This window comes from Sparus aurata, chromosome 15 (assembly GCF_900880675.1).
Source record: "Sparus aurata chromosome 15, fSpaAur1.1, whole genome shotgun sequence".
NCBI lineage: Eukaryota > Metazoa > Chordata > Actinopteri > Spariformes > Sparidae > Sparus > Sparus aurata.
In genome coordinates this window covers 15,128,117-15,147,614 of record NC_044201.1, presented here as the reverse complement: position 1 = coordinate 15,147,614, position 19,498 = coordinate 15,128,117, and the positions used below count along the sequence as shown (strand labels likewise).

General features: G+C 39.2%; 2 protein-coding genes across 5 annotated transcripts; one reads left to right on the top strand and one right to left on the bottom strand.

Annotated features, from left to right (window-relative positions):
• Positions 1-2,988: 2,988 nt before the first annotated feature.
• Positions 2,989-4,984, top strand: cox5b2 (cytochrome c oxidase subunit 5B2). The gene is made up of 4 exons (XM_030441772.1): positions 2,989-3,207; positions 4,394-4,464; positions 4,539-4,638; positions 4,728-4,984. Exons 1-4 carry the CDS (start codon positions 3,105-3,107, stop codon positions 4,838-4,840), a joined length of 387 nt encoding a protein of 128 aa, XP_030297632.1. The 5' UTR covers positions 2,989-3,104; the 3' UTR covers positions 4,841-4,984.
• A 455-nt stretch (positions 4,985-5,439) lies between these two features.
• herc4 (HECT and RLD domain containing E3 ubiquitin protein ligase 4) lies at positions 5,440-17,962 on the bottom strand. 4 transcript variants are annotated; one of them, XM_030441769.1, is made up of 24 exons: positions 17,772-17,962; positions 16,533-16,804; positions 16,277-16,436; positions 15,970-16,046; positions 15,647-15,868; positions 15,477-15,568; positions 14,690-14,820; positions 14,359-14,513; positions 13,285-13,361; positions 12,572-12,696; positions 12,359-12,418; positions 11,996-12,107; positions 11,582-11,771; positions 11,298-11,470; positions 11,081-11,200; positions 10,890-10,988; positions 9,979-10,146; positions 9,224-9,367; positions 8,827-8,993; positions 8,550-8,616; positions 7,450-7,532; positions 6,892-7,075; positions 6,581-6,683; positions 5,440-6,463 (listed from the first exon to the last, which is right to left on the bottom strand). In XM_030441769.1, the coding sequence occupies exons 2-24, from the start codon at positions 16,756-16,758 to the stop codon at positions 6,255-6,257; spliced, it is 3,144 nt and encodes a 1,047-aa protein (XP_030297629.1). In that variant the 5' UTR covers positions 16,759-16,804; positions 17,772-17,962; the 3' UTR covers positions 5,440-6,254. The 4 variants fall into 4 exon arrangements, 2 of the variants coding, with proteins under 2 accessions (XP_030297629.1, XP_030297630.1); XM_030441770.1 differs by lacking the exon at positions 17,772-17,962 and adding an exon at positions 17,011-17,091; XR_003986926.1 differs by lacking the exons at positions 5,440-6,463; positions 6,581-6,683; positions 6,892-7,075; positions 17,772-17,962 and having other exon boundaries at positions 7,465-7,532; positions 8,801-8,993; positions 16,533-17,125.
• Positions 17,963-19,498: the final 1,536 nt, after the last annotated feature.

The window sequence follows — 19,498 nt, the reverse complement described above, 5'->3', positions numbered from 1 at the left end:
GACAAGAGGCTGAGTAGAGCAGTGAGTTGGGCAGTTTGTGGAGTGGTGTGGAGTTAATACATTTTTGATGCGTGTAGTGAGAAAGAGGCAACTACTGCATTTCACTGTGATCCTACCGTAATGGTAGAATGATTTGGTATGTTCAGTATGTAATCGCTAAATGATTAGTCATTACATGGTTTGAGTTTAAAAACAAGCACAAACAACGAATGTATGAATGTTAGAAACACTGTGTTGAGGATTAAATAATTTCAAGTGGGCTTTGTAGGGTTTGTAGTGAGTGACATGTTAGTGAATGGCTTGTTAAATCCAACAGATGGAACTCTTGAGCCAAGAATGTTTGACTCTTAGTGTCCAGTTAGTTAAGTAAGACACTGGAGAGAATCATTTGTAACCAAATGACTGATTTAATATTCACACTGGGTTCAGGGAAAATCACGGCACTGAGACAGCCCTCACCAAAGTTGTCAGAGGTCTCAGGATCAGCGCTGAAGCAACAAAGCCTCTGTTCTTGCTCTGCTGTATGTATGATCAAAATATTTGAATTGATCAGAATACAGAAAAACAAAGTTTTTGCTACCAAGGGAGACCATATATGAAAGAAATGTATGTTACCTCCTGGTGTTGCTCTTTTTTTTCATTGTGTGTGCTTCCGTCAGGTGATATAATCTGATGGATTTTCATCTGACCCAAAAGTCACGAGCCTGGGCATTATCCAAGACACAGATTAAATGTTAAAATCCCCACATAAAGATTTTGAACAAAGCACCTTTCAAATAGATACAATCACTATTATTCTCTCTTTTCCGGTCTTCCAAGACAATCCATTGATAAACTACAATTAATTGTGCAGCCGGGCTTTTTGTTTAAATAAAGAAACTGATGCTCAGCTTTTTTGTCCCATTTTTGTACTATGATATATTGTGTTATCACACATTGTTATATTCCCAGTGAGTATATAAAATACTGAAGATATTAGAGTTGCTCTTGTAATTCCTATAAGTATCGCAGTACTGCATATACTCCTGCGTTCACAGGTATAAACCGTTTACAAAAACCTAATTACTTTGATTAAGTTGTCTAAAGCACCTTCCTGTTCCTGTGTTGATGACCTGTTATTTGTGTTGGGAGTGACAGATATCACTCCTGTGTCTTTAATTCTGGTGGTAGAGTTACTTTATGAACATTTGAATCACAGATTTTGCATATGGGTTACGCAATGCCCTGAAATTATATACATCCATTGTGTATCAATGCAAGTCAACAGAAAAGAATAATAAGTTAATAAAAACATTAATATTAGGTTTCATCAGTGAGGAGCTTTAGGAAAATGCTGCTGCAGGTTTTTGTCGTCAGTACATAAAACCATAGGTAAAAACTAATAATGCTTAAGGACACGCTGACCTCAACACTGCAGCTACGATTTTCCGTCACTAGATGCCGCTGTATTTTTTTCTGTCTTGCGTTGATGACGTCACGTTTGCACAAGTCAAATAGCCGATGAGGAACTCTGTTACTCGCCGGGCGTGGTGGCGCGCGCCTGTAATCCAAGTCACTGGGAGGCTGAGGCTGGCGGATCGTTTGAGCTCAGGAGTTCTGAGCTGCAGTGGACTATGCCGATCGGGTGTCCGCACTAAGTTCGGTATCGATATGGTGCTCCTGGGGGAGCTCGGGACCACCAGGTCGTCTAAGGAGGGGTGCAACGGCCCAGGTCGGAAACGGAGCAGGCCAAAGCCCCCGTGCCGCTCAGTAGTGGGATCGCGCCTGTGAATAGACGCTGTAGTGCAGCCTGAGTAATACAGCGGGACTCAGTCTTTTTACACTCTTTGTACTCTTCAACTAACTGCTGTCACAACAACAATGTGTTTTCATGTTACAACAGCTTCATCGCTGCTTCTTTATTGTCTTGTTCCGATGGAAAAAACTTAACAAAACACTTCAGTTTGTTTGTCCTGTAGCACCTCCACCTGGAGGAGAGGAGCAGTGACACCAACCACGTCAACCATGTTTGAACCCTTTTCTTTATACTATATTAATTTGACCCTTTGAAAAGTATTTTGAAGACCATATCATATCACACACTATAAAATAGTATTCACGGTTTTTTTTTTATTTTGTTTGTTTTTTTAAATTTATTCCGAATATGCAAAATGGAACACGGCTTCCTGATTGCTATTTAACAAATTATTTACACAACATAATATGGAAATGAAGATTTCGAGGAAGCACAATAATAATGATAAAAAGTAAAACAAATAACATATTCGAAAAGGAGTGAGAAGAAGCATAGCTTGTTAGCTCTCACCCCTTTGTCTAAATGAAATTAATATATATATATATATATCTACATACACACATACCACCCACATATACATGCTTGTATATATACATATACATACACACAAAAACACACACACACACACACACACACAAACTCTGCCTCTCATCACCATGCCACATCAATTAATAAGTGATAATCACCAATAATCATTAATACCATTATCCATTGTACCCGCTAAATAACCCTTTAAGGTACGCACCAAGAAAAAAGCAAAGGAAAAATTATTTCTTTGCATTTCTTATTCAATTATGATAACAATAACAACAATCAATAGTTTTTTTTTAATTAGACCCTAGAATATTTCAGATACAGTCCTCTACCAATGAGGGTAAACGGGCTACCTATGATATATTCTATTCTATTAATAATCTAACTTGTATAAAATGCTTGGTGACTTTTACTTTGCCATTTAAGCTATACTTTTTAAATCAGAAGTAGAAGTTTTCAGGAAGTGTATCCTCCGGAATTTATCATCTGCACTAAGGACAAAAGTTACAGTTTATCCAGTCCTAAGTTTATCCCTCAACTTTGTATTAGGTATCAGAATAAATATAACACAAAGTACATGATTTTCTGCATGTTGCCATTAGCGTTTCAGTAGTTATTTACTACCGCTGTCTCTGTTCATTTTCATTGGTCAGCGCTGCCGTACGTCTGCTCCCATTGGTCAGACCAGTTGTCACTCAGAGGGCTGTCGGGGTCATCTCAGGACAGCTCACACAGTTGTGTCAGGTCGTTCTCGGCAACAGAGCTTGTCACCAGAATGGCGGGACGTCTTCTTCTTCGAGCTTGTACAACGACAACACTGCAGCTGAGGAGCAATGTGGTGGCCAGACCGTTACACCGTGCTATGGCCACGGTGAGAGGCAAGTGTTTATAAACGACTGACTGAAGGCTTTAGCCCGTCAGACAGGCCCGCACACTACCGCGGACATACATGTGTGAGGTCAGCTGAGGCGGCTGGACTGTAAGTCAGGATCATTATGACGATGTTTTGAAGTTACTGCGCAGCTGTGTGGTTCAACCACAAACTTATACCAGACACGACGTCTGTAAATGTGACAGCAGCTAGCTACCACTGATGTTTTATCACACATAGAGGATAAATAACAAGTAATTTTGATAAGTTATATTTATTCGCGGTAAAAAAAATTTTTTTATATTTGGTTACTTTGGGCCGATGAGTGCGATTGCTGTGTTCCTACATGTTCGGCTTAATTGTGACTACAGCACTTGAATCAAATAACGAAGGTCATCTGGACTTTAACTCGTGGAAAGGCCTTTGATAGACCCACCTCCTCTGGTCTGGTGCCAATTTCCTGATGGGGGGCAGGAGCAGGTTGGTGTGGGTGGCGTCCAGTGTCGACGTGCACTTTCACTGGTATTCAGGACTGATGTGCATACAGCACGACCTAGGTATAAGAATGTGAAGGTGGTTATTCTAATGTAAAATGAATTGTGAAATGAAATGAAATTAGGAAGATTAAAGGTGCACAATGTAGTTATGGGGAGGAAATCTTAATCAGAAGAAAGTTATGTTCATCGACTTTTTTTTAAGTAAATAAACTTTGTTTTTTATGACTGAAGACACAAAATGACTTTAAAGTACAGCACAATTTCATACTGTGTTTAATGCTTTGTTTATATTTGGCGGACTCTGCCACCTTTCTAGCTTCAAACAGTGTTCTGGGGGCCTAATTGTCCTCTGAGAACAGCTTGTTTATTCAGTTATGGAAAAGCTAAATATTTATCTGTTTGTATTATCACCTCATTAATATTGTTAATATTAAAACTATGAGTTTTGAATTACTTGTCCATAACTACATAGTGCCCTTTTAAGGATCCTTTTGTCCATGACACTAACATCTAGAAACCAAGTTGAGTTACGACAGCAACGTAAGACAATTTCAAAATCATCTTCTTAAAAACATAGGAAAAAACGTGTTCATGCATTTATTTCCAGCAGGCCAGTGTATTCACAGGTGTAAGTAGAGCTACAGCTTGTCCAGAATGCTGCTGTCCTAAACTTTCCTCTGCCATGTACATTTTCAGGAATACCAACAGATGAGGAACAGGCCACTGGACTGGAGCGTCGTGCCCTGCAGGCCCTCAAACATGGAAAGGTAGGCTACTACACACGTAAGCATACAGTGCTTCATCCTTACAAGTACTAATTTTCCTTAAATTCCCATTACAGGATCCCTACAGTATACTGAAGCCCAAGGAGTACGCTGGCACCCAAGAGGACCCTCACATCGTGCCATGCATTGGAACCAAGAGGCTGGTGGGCTGTCTTTGTAAGTGATGTACATTTAAGGCGACGTCCAGTCATCTGTATAAATGTGTACATTGAAAACCAGGTGAACCATACTATCATTCTTTGCAGGTGAGGAAGACAACACAGCGATTGTGTGGTTCTGGCTTCATGAGGGAGATGCCCAGCGCTGTCCTTCCTGCGGTTCCCACTATCAGCTGGTCCACCATGAGCTGCCCCATTGAAACTAAATTTAACAGAAGCTCTGTACAAACGGGACATGCATTCATATTTGCCTCCTTCATGTACTCTGATGTGTGTATATCATTTAACGTGATGTGGAGTTTATCATTAAAATGGAATCCTAAACTGAAGTGTGTTGACAGAAATCTGTTGTCAGGTTTTTTTTTGTTTTTTTTTTTATATTTGGGAATAGATTAACATCAGGAGCAGATATGGAATATAATATATATAACTATGTTTTCATTAGTTTATAATCACCTGAAACTGAGAACCACTGTATTTTTTACCTGACAATGAGCCTTTTATATCTACAGAGGGAGTGGGTCGTCTTCCACGGACTCTACCGTGTTCATAGCCCAGAAGGGAAGTTCCAAACAATGGCCCGAGAGGGAGATTTTCAGCATCCAACATCTGCAGTTGATTGTAAAACAGTGCTTAATCCTAAACACTGGACCTTTAAGTTGCGAAACATTGCTATAAGTTTCATGTTAACATTACTTTAGGCCAAGAATCCCATAGGCAAGGTGTTAAGTGATCTAGTATAAAAAACAAACAACCAGAATACAGTAGCTAACAATAACTTTAACAAACAATACTCACATTTATTTCAGTGGCTGTACTATGTTTTATTTGTGGATTGTTTAAGGCTTACAGCCAAGAAAATCCACTCCAGACCTAAAGCAAACGCTTCACACTGCTCTCAATCAAACTGTTACAACAGAACTTAGATCAAACATAAAGAGAGTTAGTTTACAATGTCTGGGTTTAAACATTTTATGTACAGGGGTGAACACAACATCATCAACTCCTGTAAAATACAGTAGCCATGCAGCAACTACTACCACAGTGGAGCTTAAAATGTTACATTTCTGTTGGGACCCTGTCAGAGCTGTGGTTTAAATATGGTCATTTTGAGGCCACAGTGTCTGGATTATAACATAATTTGAGGTTTTTCTTCTAAAATGTTCCTCCAATATAAACATAAGAGAAACATGTCACTATTACATGACACCTCAAGCTTCAGAGAGGTAATGCTACTACTTTTAACTTGTATTTTACAGGTGTTTATGTTGCTGTATGCATGCCCTGTGTTGTATATACCAGTAGTTTGCTTCATCATACTTGTCTTATCCAAACATGAATAAAAGCATATCTACAAGAGCAATATCAAATGTAAATGGACTTGTAATAGGGCATACTATTATATACTACAGGGCAAATACTGTGATGGAAAAGCCAGAAAATCAATGTTAACGTGAAAGTCTAGACATCCGACTCATTTCTAGCATCATGTGGCTGCCTCCTCTTTCCCAGAGTTCAAGTCTTACAGCAGGATTCAAGTCTGCAAAACGAAACATTTGGGAATGTGGTTGTCACCGTCAGTCCGGCCATTGAGTTTGAGGCATTTCTGTGTTTTCAGGCAAGATTAAAGCCTTGATTGTGATCAATCGCCTGGAGAAGCTTCTCACTGAGTGTTTCTCGACTCGTGTACTTGGGCAGGTCCAGCAGGTTGAAGCAGGTGTGGGCAACAGGTAAGTAATGCTCCCCTCCACCAGTGGGCTGGATCACCAGCTTCAGGCTTTTCATGCCCAAGATGGGTATGCGGTCACTTCCTGTGAGGAACACTGTCGACACAATGGACGTTGTTTTATATTACAGCATTAAAAACAAGTTTTTTCACCTTTCCAGAACAACATCCCTGATATTCTTTCAACGAGTCATGCATGGTGGGCAGCACTTACACAGGAACTGTTTTTTCTTCTCCAAAGGAAGATCGTGGAACACCTCCCAGAAGAGCCTGATGGTGGGATGGTCCGTCCAGTACTCCCCTTTGTATTCAGTACTCTGAAGAGTGGAGACAAAATGTGTGCTGTTCATATTAACTCAGCAAATTTTATGACACTCAATATTTGTTTCTTTTATTGTGTATGTAAAAATACATTCACATTTCTAATTTTAAAAAAATAATTCAAACGTTTTTTTCACAGGCAGGAGTGGACAGATTTTAACAATGTTATACAATGAACATGAATTGTTCAGATTGAAACAAGACCTTTTGGAGCTCCGTCCAGTCATAGTTGGTGTTGCCGATGACCATGGCTTGCAGTTCATTAGGCTGAAACAACTCAAGAACCTTTCCACCGCACACCTTGTGAAAGCCTGCATAGAAGCACTCAAACAGCGGCGCCACTGACGTGTTGAAAACGTAGTCTACGTATGCGCTGACAAATTCCTGCCTAAAAGAATAAAAAGGGAAATCATTAAAAGTAAATTTTTGATAAAATTTTTATCAACATGTTGATGTAAAATAAAGCAGGGGACTGATGCAGCAATATGACCAGATTTAAAGAGCAAGAGTTTTTTAAGCTTGAGTTTCATTGGTTAAAGATTTGGAACATTTAAGAAGAGAGACATAACTAAAAACAATCTTAAGGGAAAGTTTGACATTCTGGAAAACAGAGAGATTTCTGAAAAAGCTGAAATTTATACACTAAAGTCATTGAAAGGATTAAGCAAATGACAGAATGTTTTAGTAGCTCCAGTTACATATTTACCATATAAACATGCCAACATCTGCTATTTGTTGAAAGGAAGACCAAGAAAATGTTACCTGTTTGATTTATTGACATTGATGTCTTCGCCATTAGGTACTAGTTCCAAGACCTCTGTGGCACCGTAGTTTTCCTCCGTGATCTGAAAATATAGTGTTTAGATTTTGTAAGGGTGCTCCGATCAGGTCATTGATCATTGATCACTAATTGCTGAAAGCAGAAGTGGTCGATCACCAATCAAAAGGATGTTACTTTACTTTAGTGTTATCTTTACTTGTTATTAGTAGCATAATCAAAACTGTTATTGTATTTGTTTTGATCAACTCAAAGAAATAGGTTGAAAACAAAATGATCATCTATGAACTGTAAAAATCAGAATTGATATGGAATAAATGGGATACAGAATCTAGTAAAGCAGAATTTGGGGAAAATTCTGGGTCTCAGTCTTAGACCTGCTGTGTTTTTAGCTCTGCTGTGAGCTATTAGGTCAGTTAGCTCCCATAGCAAAACAGACCATAGGATTGTGTTGCTCACCAGCTGCTAACAGCTAACAAGCTCTCCTCCCACTAATTTCAATAAGGATCTGCAGTGCCCTCTTGGTTAAATCAGCACTACATATTTGTGAGGTTTTGCCAGCTAGCTGTTTGTGACTGAGGAAGAACATTGGACTTGGACCACAGGAATATTCAGAAACTTCATATTTTTGTTAGGTCTGATGCTGAGTAGTCAGCCGATGATAGCATCTAGAGCTGACACAGTGCTGTGGAGAGGGATAACTATAGTTGCGCTCTGCTGTAGTCAACTAAGTCAGTAGTAGCCTCTTGAGCTTGTCATTTACTAAGCAATAGGCTGTTCATCCCTTTCCATCCCCCACATTGTCTGTTGTGCCTGACAACATCTGAGGCGGTCGCTCTCAAGCTCTGCAATACACCGTGGAATTTCAGCAGCGCTTACAGAAACTGTCTCATGTGTTTCTCTGATTTGCTCCTCTGATTTAGCTTTACAGAGACCACTGATCCAACTACTTAGAGTGAATATCAGCTGACAACGGTTGGTGCATGATCAAGTGGAGCACCCTGAAGATTTTGCGAATATGTACCCCAACTATTTATTTCACACTTGATGCACCACAGAGAGTTTCATTTGACAATCATCTTACTGTGAAGTTCAAGCAGAAGGTTTCCTCAAGGTCATCTTCTGTGTAGTCCAGTAACATCTGCAGACTCCTAGTTTAAGAGGAGACAGAAACAGACACATTTTATGCTATTATTTTCTTATCAAGTTAAACACTTACATTATCTTTCAATTAGCACTTTGGTATTACAACTGCAGCAATTAAAGATTACATTTTGGATGCAGTTAAGAAAATACCATGGCAAACTGACATTCATAAACATGATAAATGGGAACCTCAGATGACTGTTCCTTGATCTGACCTTCCCACATCTGGCATTAGCTCTTTCAGGTCATCTAGTGTCGGTTTCCTCTTCAGAAGCTTCTTGTAAAGGGCCACAGGGAAGTGGAGCTCCACTATAGTGAGATTGTAGATGGCCAGACCACAGATGACCCCGATGAGGTTGAACAAGTCAATGTCCTCAAAGGTCTGCAAGTGACAGTCAAGGATTGTCATCAAACATTTTATAGAACGCAGGCCCAACATGTCAAATATTTTAATTTATGTGGAATCAAACAATAACAGATGGACATAAAGAATGTGTGCCTGTACTGCATGTGTCCCTTTAATAACTGGCCATAACATTTCTCCAGGTTCTGAACAGGATATATACACATTTATTTAATTAATTTATCAAATATTTAACTACAAACAAGTACCTTGTTTGAAAACCAGATGAGTCTGGACTCCTCGTAGTAACGGAACATCCCATACTTTGGATCCAGAAGCTCTTTCATGATCAGGAGGAAGAACTCCTTTCTCACACCTCCTGCATCGACGGCCTCTTCTCCCACGAAAATCACCTGCCACCAATGTGTCACACATTAGAATGACAGCAATGCCTTTTATGTCTAAATATAAATGGAAACACAGATTTGTAAATAAACTGCGTGACGAACACTTGAAGCTACACATTTGATAATTCCACTTATCTATGACAGATAATTCACTACTGAATTGATGGCATAAGCCCTTTAATTACTTTTACTTTTAATATAAACCTACATTTATAGATGTTAAGTCACTTTAGGCATTAGAAACAAGCAATGAACACAACATGGAAATACTATCTAATATCAAATATTATCACATATAATGTTGACAGGGCAAATGTCTATGAGAGTTCAATAATGACTCTTTTTAGCTGTTTTGGTTTCAACCAACTCCTAAAGGCAATATCTGTCACGTCAGCAGCTAAGTGCTCCGCTGTGTGTGTTCACCAGCAAGCTGTTCATTTTCTTTGTGCTGGATGGTGCTAGGCAAAGTCTTTTTGCTGGAAACATCTGCCTGCTGCAATGAGACTGCAGAACTGAGGGTAACTACAAGTTACAGGGAAATATGAGCAACATCTTTGATATGGACGTGTCCTGTGATTCATTATCAATATAAAAATACTAATTATAACAGCTTTTACCTTGAGCGGTTTCTTGTAGTCAACATTCTTAGACTTCCTGAGGACTTCCATGGTGTCTCCGACAATATTTTCCCTCCTAACGATGAGGATGAGGCACGGGTTGACCGATTCCACTGCTGGCATGAACATGGAGCTGAAGTTTTGCATCTGTGCCTGGTCCACTGCCATCTATAAATATAACAGGAGAATGATGAACCAGGCACACACGGAATCTGTGGCCTCAGACTTTTTGAGATTTTCCGCAGATTTTGAACAAGTAGAGCTGCTCAAAAAACAAACTGTCTTAAATGAATATTGTCTTTTACTTTCCAAGTAAACAGTCTGCTTTTTGATGGATTAAAGGGACAGCGATCAGGTAAAACTGAGGTGTCAAATTACAGTAGCGTTAGGCTGATGTGCTAGCTCGCTGTCCATCTCTCACCAGTCTGTCTGTCTTGTTAACCTAGCTTAGCATTGTGTTCATTGGTCTGTGTTTTATTTGCCTCTTCAAGCCCAGTATTCTGTGACTTAAAACTGGCAAACACTGTACCAGAACATACATTCATATGTACGTGCATGAAATTAAGCATTTTCCAGGAGTGATTTGGGCGGGGACCAGCCCAGACGATATACAGACACTATAGCACTCCTGGATGGCGGACATCATTTTAAAACAAGAATATGATAATCTAGTTTTTTAGTCATGGTTAAGATACAATTATGGGTTAATGCACAATGGAAAGTAAAAGATTGATCAACATCGCATATTTTCTACAGTTTCTTATTATGTTCACATTATTTATGATACAACCAAATGGATGCATTTCACTTTAAAATGCAAAATCTTCTTCTGGGTGAGCATGTCCCAGGACCCACGAGGAAGGTCCGAGGACCACCCACCAGTCTCACAGAACCCTGCAGGAAACACTGACCTGCATCTGTATGACTGCATCAGTCTGAAGGAGTGTTGTTTTCGCTTGTGCATCAAACACAAAGGGATACCTGCACAGAGTCACGACGCCATCATGACCCTGAGGATACAGAGGCATAAACAAATGGTTCATACCGAGGCCTAAACATAGACAATGTTACAACATGAAACTGACATCAACAGTACACTCACCATTGGGTACATCTGCCTCTGAATCCATGTGACGTAGTCATTTCTGATGTCTATCAACTCGTCCAACTCATGGATGTAGAATTTATCATACTGAATGATGTGTCCTGCTCTCTCACTTACCTGATACAACAGGAAAATGGATGTCATCAACAGTTCTTCATGGTACTGTATGATATACAGTACACAAATCCACATATTTAAAAAAAAAATGTCTCACTGTGTGCAGGATCTCCAGGAATCGGAGGGACGTGTCCAGGAAACAGGTGAAAATTCTCTGCTCTTCTGAGGGAATTCCCACTTTGTGCATCCGAAGCAGATACACCACCACTTCCTTGTACAACTCGACCAGCCGCTGGAAGACTCTGGGCTCAAACGTAGCCCACCAGTTTCCTGACGCAAATACAACATCAAACATTTTGTGAAAGCAGGGTTAGGGTCATTGTCAGAGATATTGTTGCATCATGTGTAGCCTGAGGCATAACGAAACATTCTTCATCCTACCTAGCACCTTCAGTGGAGCCTCTTTCAAGCTGATGACTGATTTGGCAAATGGGATAGCGATGGTGACATAATTATTTCGGTCACTGAGAAGAGGGCATTCTGGAAGAGTGAGGTAGAGTCTCAGGGCTTCAATGTCTGGTGGAGAGTTGCTTAGTCTGGGAAGTAGATGTTTCTCCAGACTGGCAGCAATCTGAGGCAGACAGAAGAAAGACACTGTGATTAAACAATGATAAAGCAGTGTAACGAGAACACACTCATGCTGCTGGCATGGTTTTAATAGGACTGGGTTAAAAAAAAAGGAAAAAAAAGAAAAGATTCATATTTCTTAACAACACACCCACAGGCACTGCACACACACACGTTGTGATTGTGATGCCATCACTGTTGACAAGAATGTGAGGAATATTGAGTAACCTGCTGAGTGATCTCAGGGTGATCTTGTTGGACCACTCTGTGAAACAGGAGGCGAGCCATGTTCATATCCACCCCTGAACATTTGCTGCTGGTACTGTAGTGATCTGGATGACTGTGTAAAAGAAATTGACAGTGATTTACAGTAAATACACTTGCACAATGTAACATTCCAAAAACTTAAACAATGAATTGCAAAGAAATCAAATTAGCAGACCCCAACCTGGGAGTAGTTTTGAAAACCTCCAAGTTGATAAATAAAGTTCTAAGAATTTGTTAATTTTTTTTTATATCAGTTGTAAATACAGTGTGAATGCGAGGGAACAAAATTAAAATAACAACGGACTTAATCTTGAATGTAATTACCTCGTTGACAGGAATGATCCATTGAGGCAGCTTGCTGAGGAGAACACGAGGTCAATCTCACTAAAGGAATCATAAAAGGCAAGTAATAAGTATGACTACATTTGACATCTTCAAAGAGCTTCAAATTATGACACCTTGTGATTACAATGAACCAAACTAGCAATAACACAATTAACATGTTGTCAGCCAAGGTTCTTGAAGAAAGGACCTTACTTGGAGATTTCTAGTGGGAGTCTTCCTGGCGAGTAACTCAACCATTGTTGTATGATGTTCTCACTTAAGGTGCAAATCTTTCTGTGGGAATTGTTTATCTTTATGTTGTGTATGTTCTGGAGTTTCTACAACAAAAAAGAATGAAAAGTTATGAGGAAGGATCCAGTGGAAAGCACAACTTGTGTAAACTAAAGACAAGTAGAGGACAAAGCAGAGAAATCAGTTTTAAATGTGCAAAGTGGTGTTCACTTTGATTAAGTAGCATCTTAAAAAATGTCAGGTCATATGTGTTCGAAACAAAAAAGAAGAAATCGTTGGATCGAGGCAATTAAATTACTAAGAAGTGGTGCGTTCCTGGCCCAAAGACAAACAGTGTTTTACAAGAGAGAGAACAAGCAAAACATTTTGCTTTAATGTAATGTAAAAAAGTTAGAAAACATTTATACACATGGCAACATCATTAAAAACAAAATGTGTTGACTGTGCAGGATCGGGTGAAGCAGTCTTCCCTCCCCTATGTGACACAGCTATGCCATCTTAAAATTTCCAATTATAACTGTTAAAAAAAAAGCGCCATACAGCTGTCTGTCAAAAATAAGGAGATAACAAATCATTTCATAACAAGTTGCGAGAAAAAGGGGCTTACAATTGATCAAAAACGCTTAAACATCTCTATGAAACCTCAGTGAATCCCTTTATTTATGGAAACTTACTTCGGCAGTGACATAGTGTGCAAAGCTCTGGTCTCCTCCAGCATGAATCCTCGTGACACAACAGCTCTGCTCCAAGTCTGCAGTGAAATGTAATGGCAGCAAGAAATACATGTATGGATAAATAAAGATGTTGGAATGACCTAAGTGTACATAGATGTATAACATGTCAGGGACAGTTCACCGCACAATCAAAAATACATGTTTTTGCTCTTACCTGTAGAGCTATAAATCCATCTAGATTGTTTTTGTGCGAGTTGCTCAGTTTTTGATATCGGTCGAAAAGATGTCTGTGTTCACTTCAATTTAAATGACTCAGCTCGGTGAACTGCCGCTCAGCTTGTGGTTCTCAAAACACCAATTGTAAAACTCAAGAGCAATGTGTCTTTCAGGAAATCATGACCCAGTTACTCAAAATACCAACAGACCTTGTTGTAAGCAGTTTAACGGAGGAACTACTTTTCTCCCGTCCTACTGTAAAGAAAGAAGTGAGCATCCACTCATGGACGAGAGGCAAGCTAACAAAGCTGATTAAGCTAGCCAACATTAAAGCTCAGCTGATGGCATTAATGTTTAAATCCTGTGCCTTAGTGCACACAAGCCTTGGCAGTTATAGTTCAGTAGAAAGAAAATACAAGAAACTGCTCACAGCAGGGTCTGTGGGTTATCTCAGTAAGTGGGTCATGATTTCTGGAAAGGGACATTGTCATCAAGTTCTTTTAAATGTATTTTTAAATAGCTTTGAGCAAGACAAGCCAAATACCATTTGTTCCATTATTTTCCAGAAAAGGCAGACATCTCTATGGCCGATATCTCCAAAACTCACGCAAAACAAGTACGTTGGATAAATAGCTCCACAGGTGAGAGGAAAAAATATATATTTCCACTGAGAATCAACATTCAACCCTGTAGCTTTTTGCAACTTTTCACATTCAACCAAACCAGGAATAAAACAATAAAATGTTTGTCTTCTATCCATCCAATGAAAAAAAGACCAACCTGCCCCAATGAGATACTCCGTTTCTGCAATAAGATCTTGATACGTTTTTTATTACATCCATTATCAACTTGTCTTACCTGAATCTGTTGGAGCAATTAAGGCTACGAAGTGGCCTTTGACCGGGGCAGGGCTTTTTCTGTTGCAAGTGGAGCGAGTACCAAGCTGCCCGTTACCACCAAGCCCAAAAGAGTACATCTTTCCAGAGGAGGGTGTGAAAGCCAACGTGTGCTGCCTTGTAATTGCAAAAATATTTTGTTTTATGACATCTTAATAATATTCAACTAAGCCTGTTTATCTTTTAGACTGCTCATTTAATATGACAGTGTGTGCATTGCTGCCAATACAGAAAAAATGTGATATGTCATCCATGTTTGAGATAAAACTTAAATATAGAAAAGTACATTTTACCTTCCACATGAAATCTGTGCAACTACATTTCCCATGAGCTCAAACACTTTCCTGGGGTTGATTTCATGGTTTGTAGAGTAATGTCCAAGTTGTCCGTATCCTCCTGCTCCAAATGTAAACACTCCTCCTTCCTGTAAAATCAGCAACACCTGTTGTTCTTATGTTTTCATGGACAAGAGCACTGGAAGGCCAGTTATCCACTTATTTATTAATAGGAAACAACCAGCCCTGTCACAGGTATATTTTCACCTGCAAGTCTGAAACTGGGGTCTATGTCTACAACATAAAACCACAACTGAAACCATTTTCAGCTATCTAATACTCCCAACCCACTACATTTATTTGATAACTTTAGTAAAAAGTTACTTTGTAGATTCAGATTATTCAGTGCTAATAGGCTATGACTTGTGATGTGAACACTGACACACTGTGCTGGGCATTATAATGCCATAGAAAGTTTAAGAATGCAACTTCTGATATAATCGTCATTAATTTGCCACAATCTTCACTCTCAAATCAGTGGTTTCAATATTTTAGTTAAACTGTGATTGTTTCAAAATGTTAAGCCCGGAAGAGTTAAATGTAAAAATCAACTTGAGTCTTTGTGACCCCAGATCTCAGCAATTAGGCTTGCCAATAAAAAAAAATATGAATGGTAGTTAATTGTGGTACAAAAAACAATTAATTCACCACCACTAATCACACCACTTTGGGAAACCACAGATTCAACTCAAGGTCTTACAAATTACACTGTAGATTTATCAAATTATGAAAAAGTATAACTTAACTTGGTTAGTGCTGCTGTGTGATCTTCTCCACAGGAGATGTATATCACTCTCTGCGATCTAAGGGACTTCAGCAGGGCTGGGAAACACCGATCTGCAAAAGACCTTCTCTCAATTAGTCAGAGTTAAGGGATTAAATGCTCACAAGTACTTCAGCGTTTTGACCACCCACCATTGGTGTCATTGAGACCCAGCTGACCAAACTTGTTGCGCCCCCAGCCAAACACAGCTCCTGAGAGGGTGAGGGCAAAGCTGTGGGCGCCACCTGCAGATATCTGGGCAAATGGAATGCCCTGCAGAGACTGAATGATTTGGGGTGTGGAAATACTTTGTCCGTTTATTCCCAGCCCAAGTTGTCCATATCGATTCTGGCCCCAGGAGAAGACTTGGCCTCCTAAGAAAGGAAATAGGCATCAGATGTAATGTCTTCATGTGAGGGAAACATAATAAGATGAATGAATAAATGTGGACTATGTGGGTACAAACTATCCTCACCTCTTGAAAGTGCATGGGAGTGCCAATACCCGCAGGCTACCTGAGCAATTTGTACATCTGACAAACTCTTGATGTTTCTGGCATTTTCACGGTGAGAAGGAAATTACAATTATTTTTGTTCAATTAAGTTTCAATCAACAATTTAATTCAGAATGTTTCTTTGATACTTAGACAATAAACATGCAGATCGTTAGATGTTTTAATTATGTGCATTTTTACATAAGAAAGCATGGGGAACATAATTTATTATGCAGAGCAAACAAGAGAGGTGCCACACAAATCAGTATCAAAACCCTGCTGTATTTACCTAGGCACACGAACACATTCTTCAAAGTTATTTAGGCCCAGTTGCCCATCTGAGCCCAGACCCCATGAGAAAATCTGCCCTTTGTCATTCAGGGCGAGCGTGTGGGACTGTCCACATGACACTGCCACTATGATCTGTGCATCCAGAGCCACAACCTGTTCTGATAGAAGACAAAGAGAATTGTTTGTGGAGATGACTGATTTTTTTATGTGTTATCATAAAACACAATAGACACACACACAAGAATATCACCAACCTGGTTTCTTTCTGGACTTCTCATGTCCCAGCTGCCCCAGGTCATTGCAACCACAGGTGTATACCGTCCCATCCTCCAGCAGGAAGGCTGTGTGTCTGTGGCCACACCCCACATCGCACACTTGCTTCCCGTGAAAGAATTCACATTTCCGAGGCTCAACCACGATCTCTTCATCAATCCCACCCAAACCTAGCTGTCCGTAGGAAGCATTTCCCCAGCACAGCATTGTAACTCACCCCCTTTGGCTATACACGCCAGCAGGATCTCCGTCTCTGTGAAAACGAAAGAGACACCTCGGTTAATCCAACCTCACGGAGCCCATAGTTTTGGTTGCTAGATAACACTTCAGCTGGCAACACCTAGCAAGGTAGCCAAATAACGTCATGGCTAAATAACATTACCAGCGCCACATAAGATAGACGCGTACGTGTGCTTAGCCCTAGTTATTATATTTATGATTTAATAATATATTTATAACCTAATAAAAAATACAACGAGCTCGTGGCTGGCAAGGTAGCATGTAAACAGATTAGCCAAGTGAGCTACAGTTAAATTAACGGTGTTAGATGAAATGCTTCGCGAGCTAAAATCAGCAAACGACTTCCGTTTAGGGCGTATGGAACTTCAAAGTAAAGCAAACGTCGTAATATGTTTAAATTAATGTATTGTATGGTCACCCACATTTGATTGACATGTACGAGCTCAAAAGAATGTCTGGTGTCATAAAGGTAACAACTGCGACATTTCTTCTAAGATTTATATGAATTATTGTAAACGGAAGTACATTGTTGATCTGACCGGAGGACGCCGGATAAAGATAGGTGGCTTGACTCTTGACGTTACTCTACCATGATGATTAAAAGCGAGGCAGAGCAGTCATGACTGACGCCACTTGGCCAAGTTAATTTGCCATTCCTCAGTAGTTAATGATTTTAGCAATGAAGGTTAAAGGAATAACGTAAGCGAAGGGAACATTTTTTAGAAATGCGTTCGACACGTGGCGACATTAATATAGCATGGCTTTGCTGAAACACCGCTGTTATGTTAGCAAGCTAACGTTAGTCACAACATAACACAGTCAGCTAACAGTCTGTGTACTAAGGTGACTGTATGGCTAACGTGAAGTGTGTCAACTTAAAGATCTGTTCTCTTTTTTATGTCACATTTTTCGTAAGCAATTACCAAGTTACAAACATGTCTAAGTCTGCTATAACGTTAAAGCCAAATAGCAGATCTTACCAAACCCGCCAGTTCTGACAGTGCTGCTGCCTTCCAGTGTTTTTGCTTGCTAGCTCTGCTGAGTGTCAAAAATGAACATGCCAGCACATTTCAGTATTTAATATCGACAGCCAGCTCCCAGCTAGTTGTAAGAAATCCTACCCAGTCGCAATACCTCTGTCAACAACTGCTGGAAAGCCGACAAGTCAGCCGTACTACACTCTGAATGTCCGGTTTTTCCTTTAGAAATAAAACATTTTTGTAATTGACTCTCAAACAAACAGCGCAACTGTGCAATTATACTTTACCTATACACCGAGAGTAATGTCTGAAACATGTGAACGCCTTATTTATACCGTCTCGTGTAACTGTAGCAAAGCTTAAGCGTGAAAGTGATGGCTTTTAATATTTGAACAAATTCTCATTTAACCGGAAGTAATGTCGCATTTCCGTTAACTTCATTGGTGGAGAAATGTCGCGATGCATCAGCAATGTTCTAGATGGAGCACACGCGCATGCGCTGTCATGCAACTGTTTATGTAGTACATGCATACTATACACACACACCTTATGTATAATCTGTCGAGTTCAAACACACACAAATATATATAAATGTATACCATAAACAAGACTAAGAATGGGCTATACAATATTCTCCTTCTACAATATGACAGGAGCACTATGCAGTGTAGAAAAAATTTAAACTCAGAATTGTAATATTTAATTAGAGTTAATTATACAAACTTAGATATCTATCATTCCATAACTGAATAAATAAGCTGTTCTCTTTCTAAGGAAAATAAGGTCCTCAAAACACTGTTTGAAGCTATGAAGGTGGCAGTGTCCACCATGTGTTAATATCAAACAAATTTAATTTTACAAAGTTAAACAGTATGAAATTGTGTTGTTCTTTGAGGTCAGTTTGTTTATTCAGTTTATTCACTCATAAAAAAAAAGCTTGTTGATTTATTTAGTTTGTTCAGGCATGAACAATCAGTCAATGAAGATCTTTTTGTTCTAAAATGTCGTCCCAGAAACAACATAGTCCACCTTTGATATGATCTAAATTATAATACTTGTTTTCAGTCTGTGAAAATGTTTACATTTTGAAATTGAAGGGAATACTAGAAGGAAGTTGGCTTTTAAAAAGAAATCTCTACGTTTCCACCTGACATGTGGTAAATAAAGTAAGGTGGTCTATGAAACATTTGGCTCCCTCTGGTGGAAGATATACACAAATAAAATTACTCACTCACCAATGCATTTATTTTTATGAAAAAAGATTAAGGGCATGGCATAGTAGTGTTTACTCACATTGCAGATGAACTGTTCTAACTTTGCTAACAAGCAATGTAAAGAATAATGTGTTTGTACCATAGGACAACAATAAAACAACCTTTTCTCCTCTCTAGTGGGGGTGGTTCATAAATCTAATGCTGTAGATAAGTGCTTGGTGGAAGAAGGTAGTCCTATCATGGTAGCAATATATGCAGTAATATGGACAAAAATGTCATTTACAAGTAAAAGTCATTGAAATCCTCCTGAAGTATACAATCAAAATGTTTCACCTAAATGCTGAAATGTGGCCCCTAAGAATGTCATTGAATATATAATTTGATTGTTTAACAAGGTATTAAAGTACAATATATTACCGATGCATTAACGTGAAAGCAGTATTTGAATACTCTAGTAGTTGAATTTCAATCCTTTGTATACTGTTGGGTAGATTTATATGTTTAAAGTCTGTT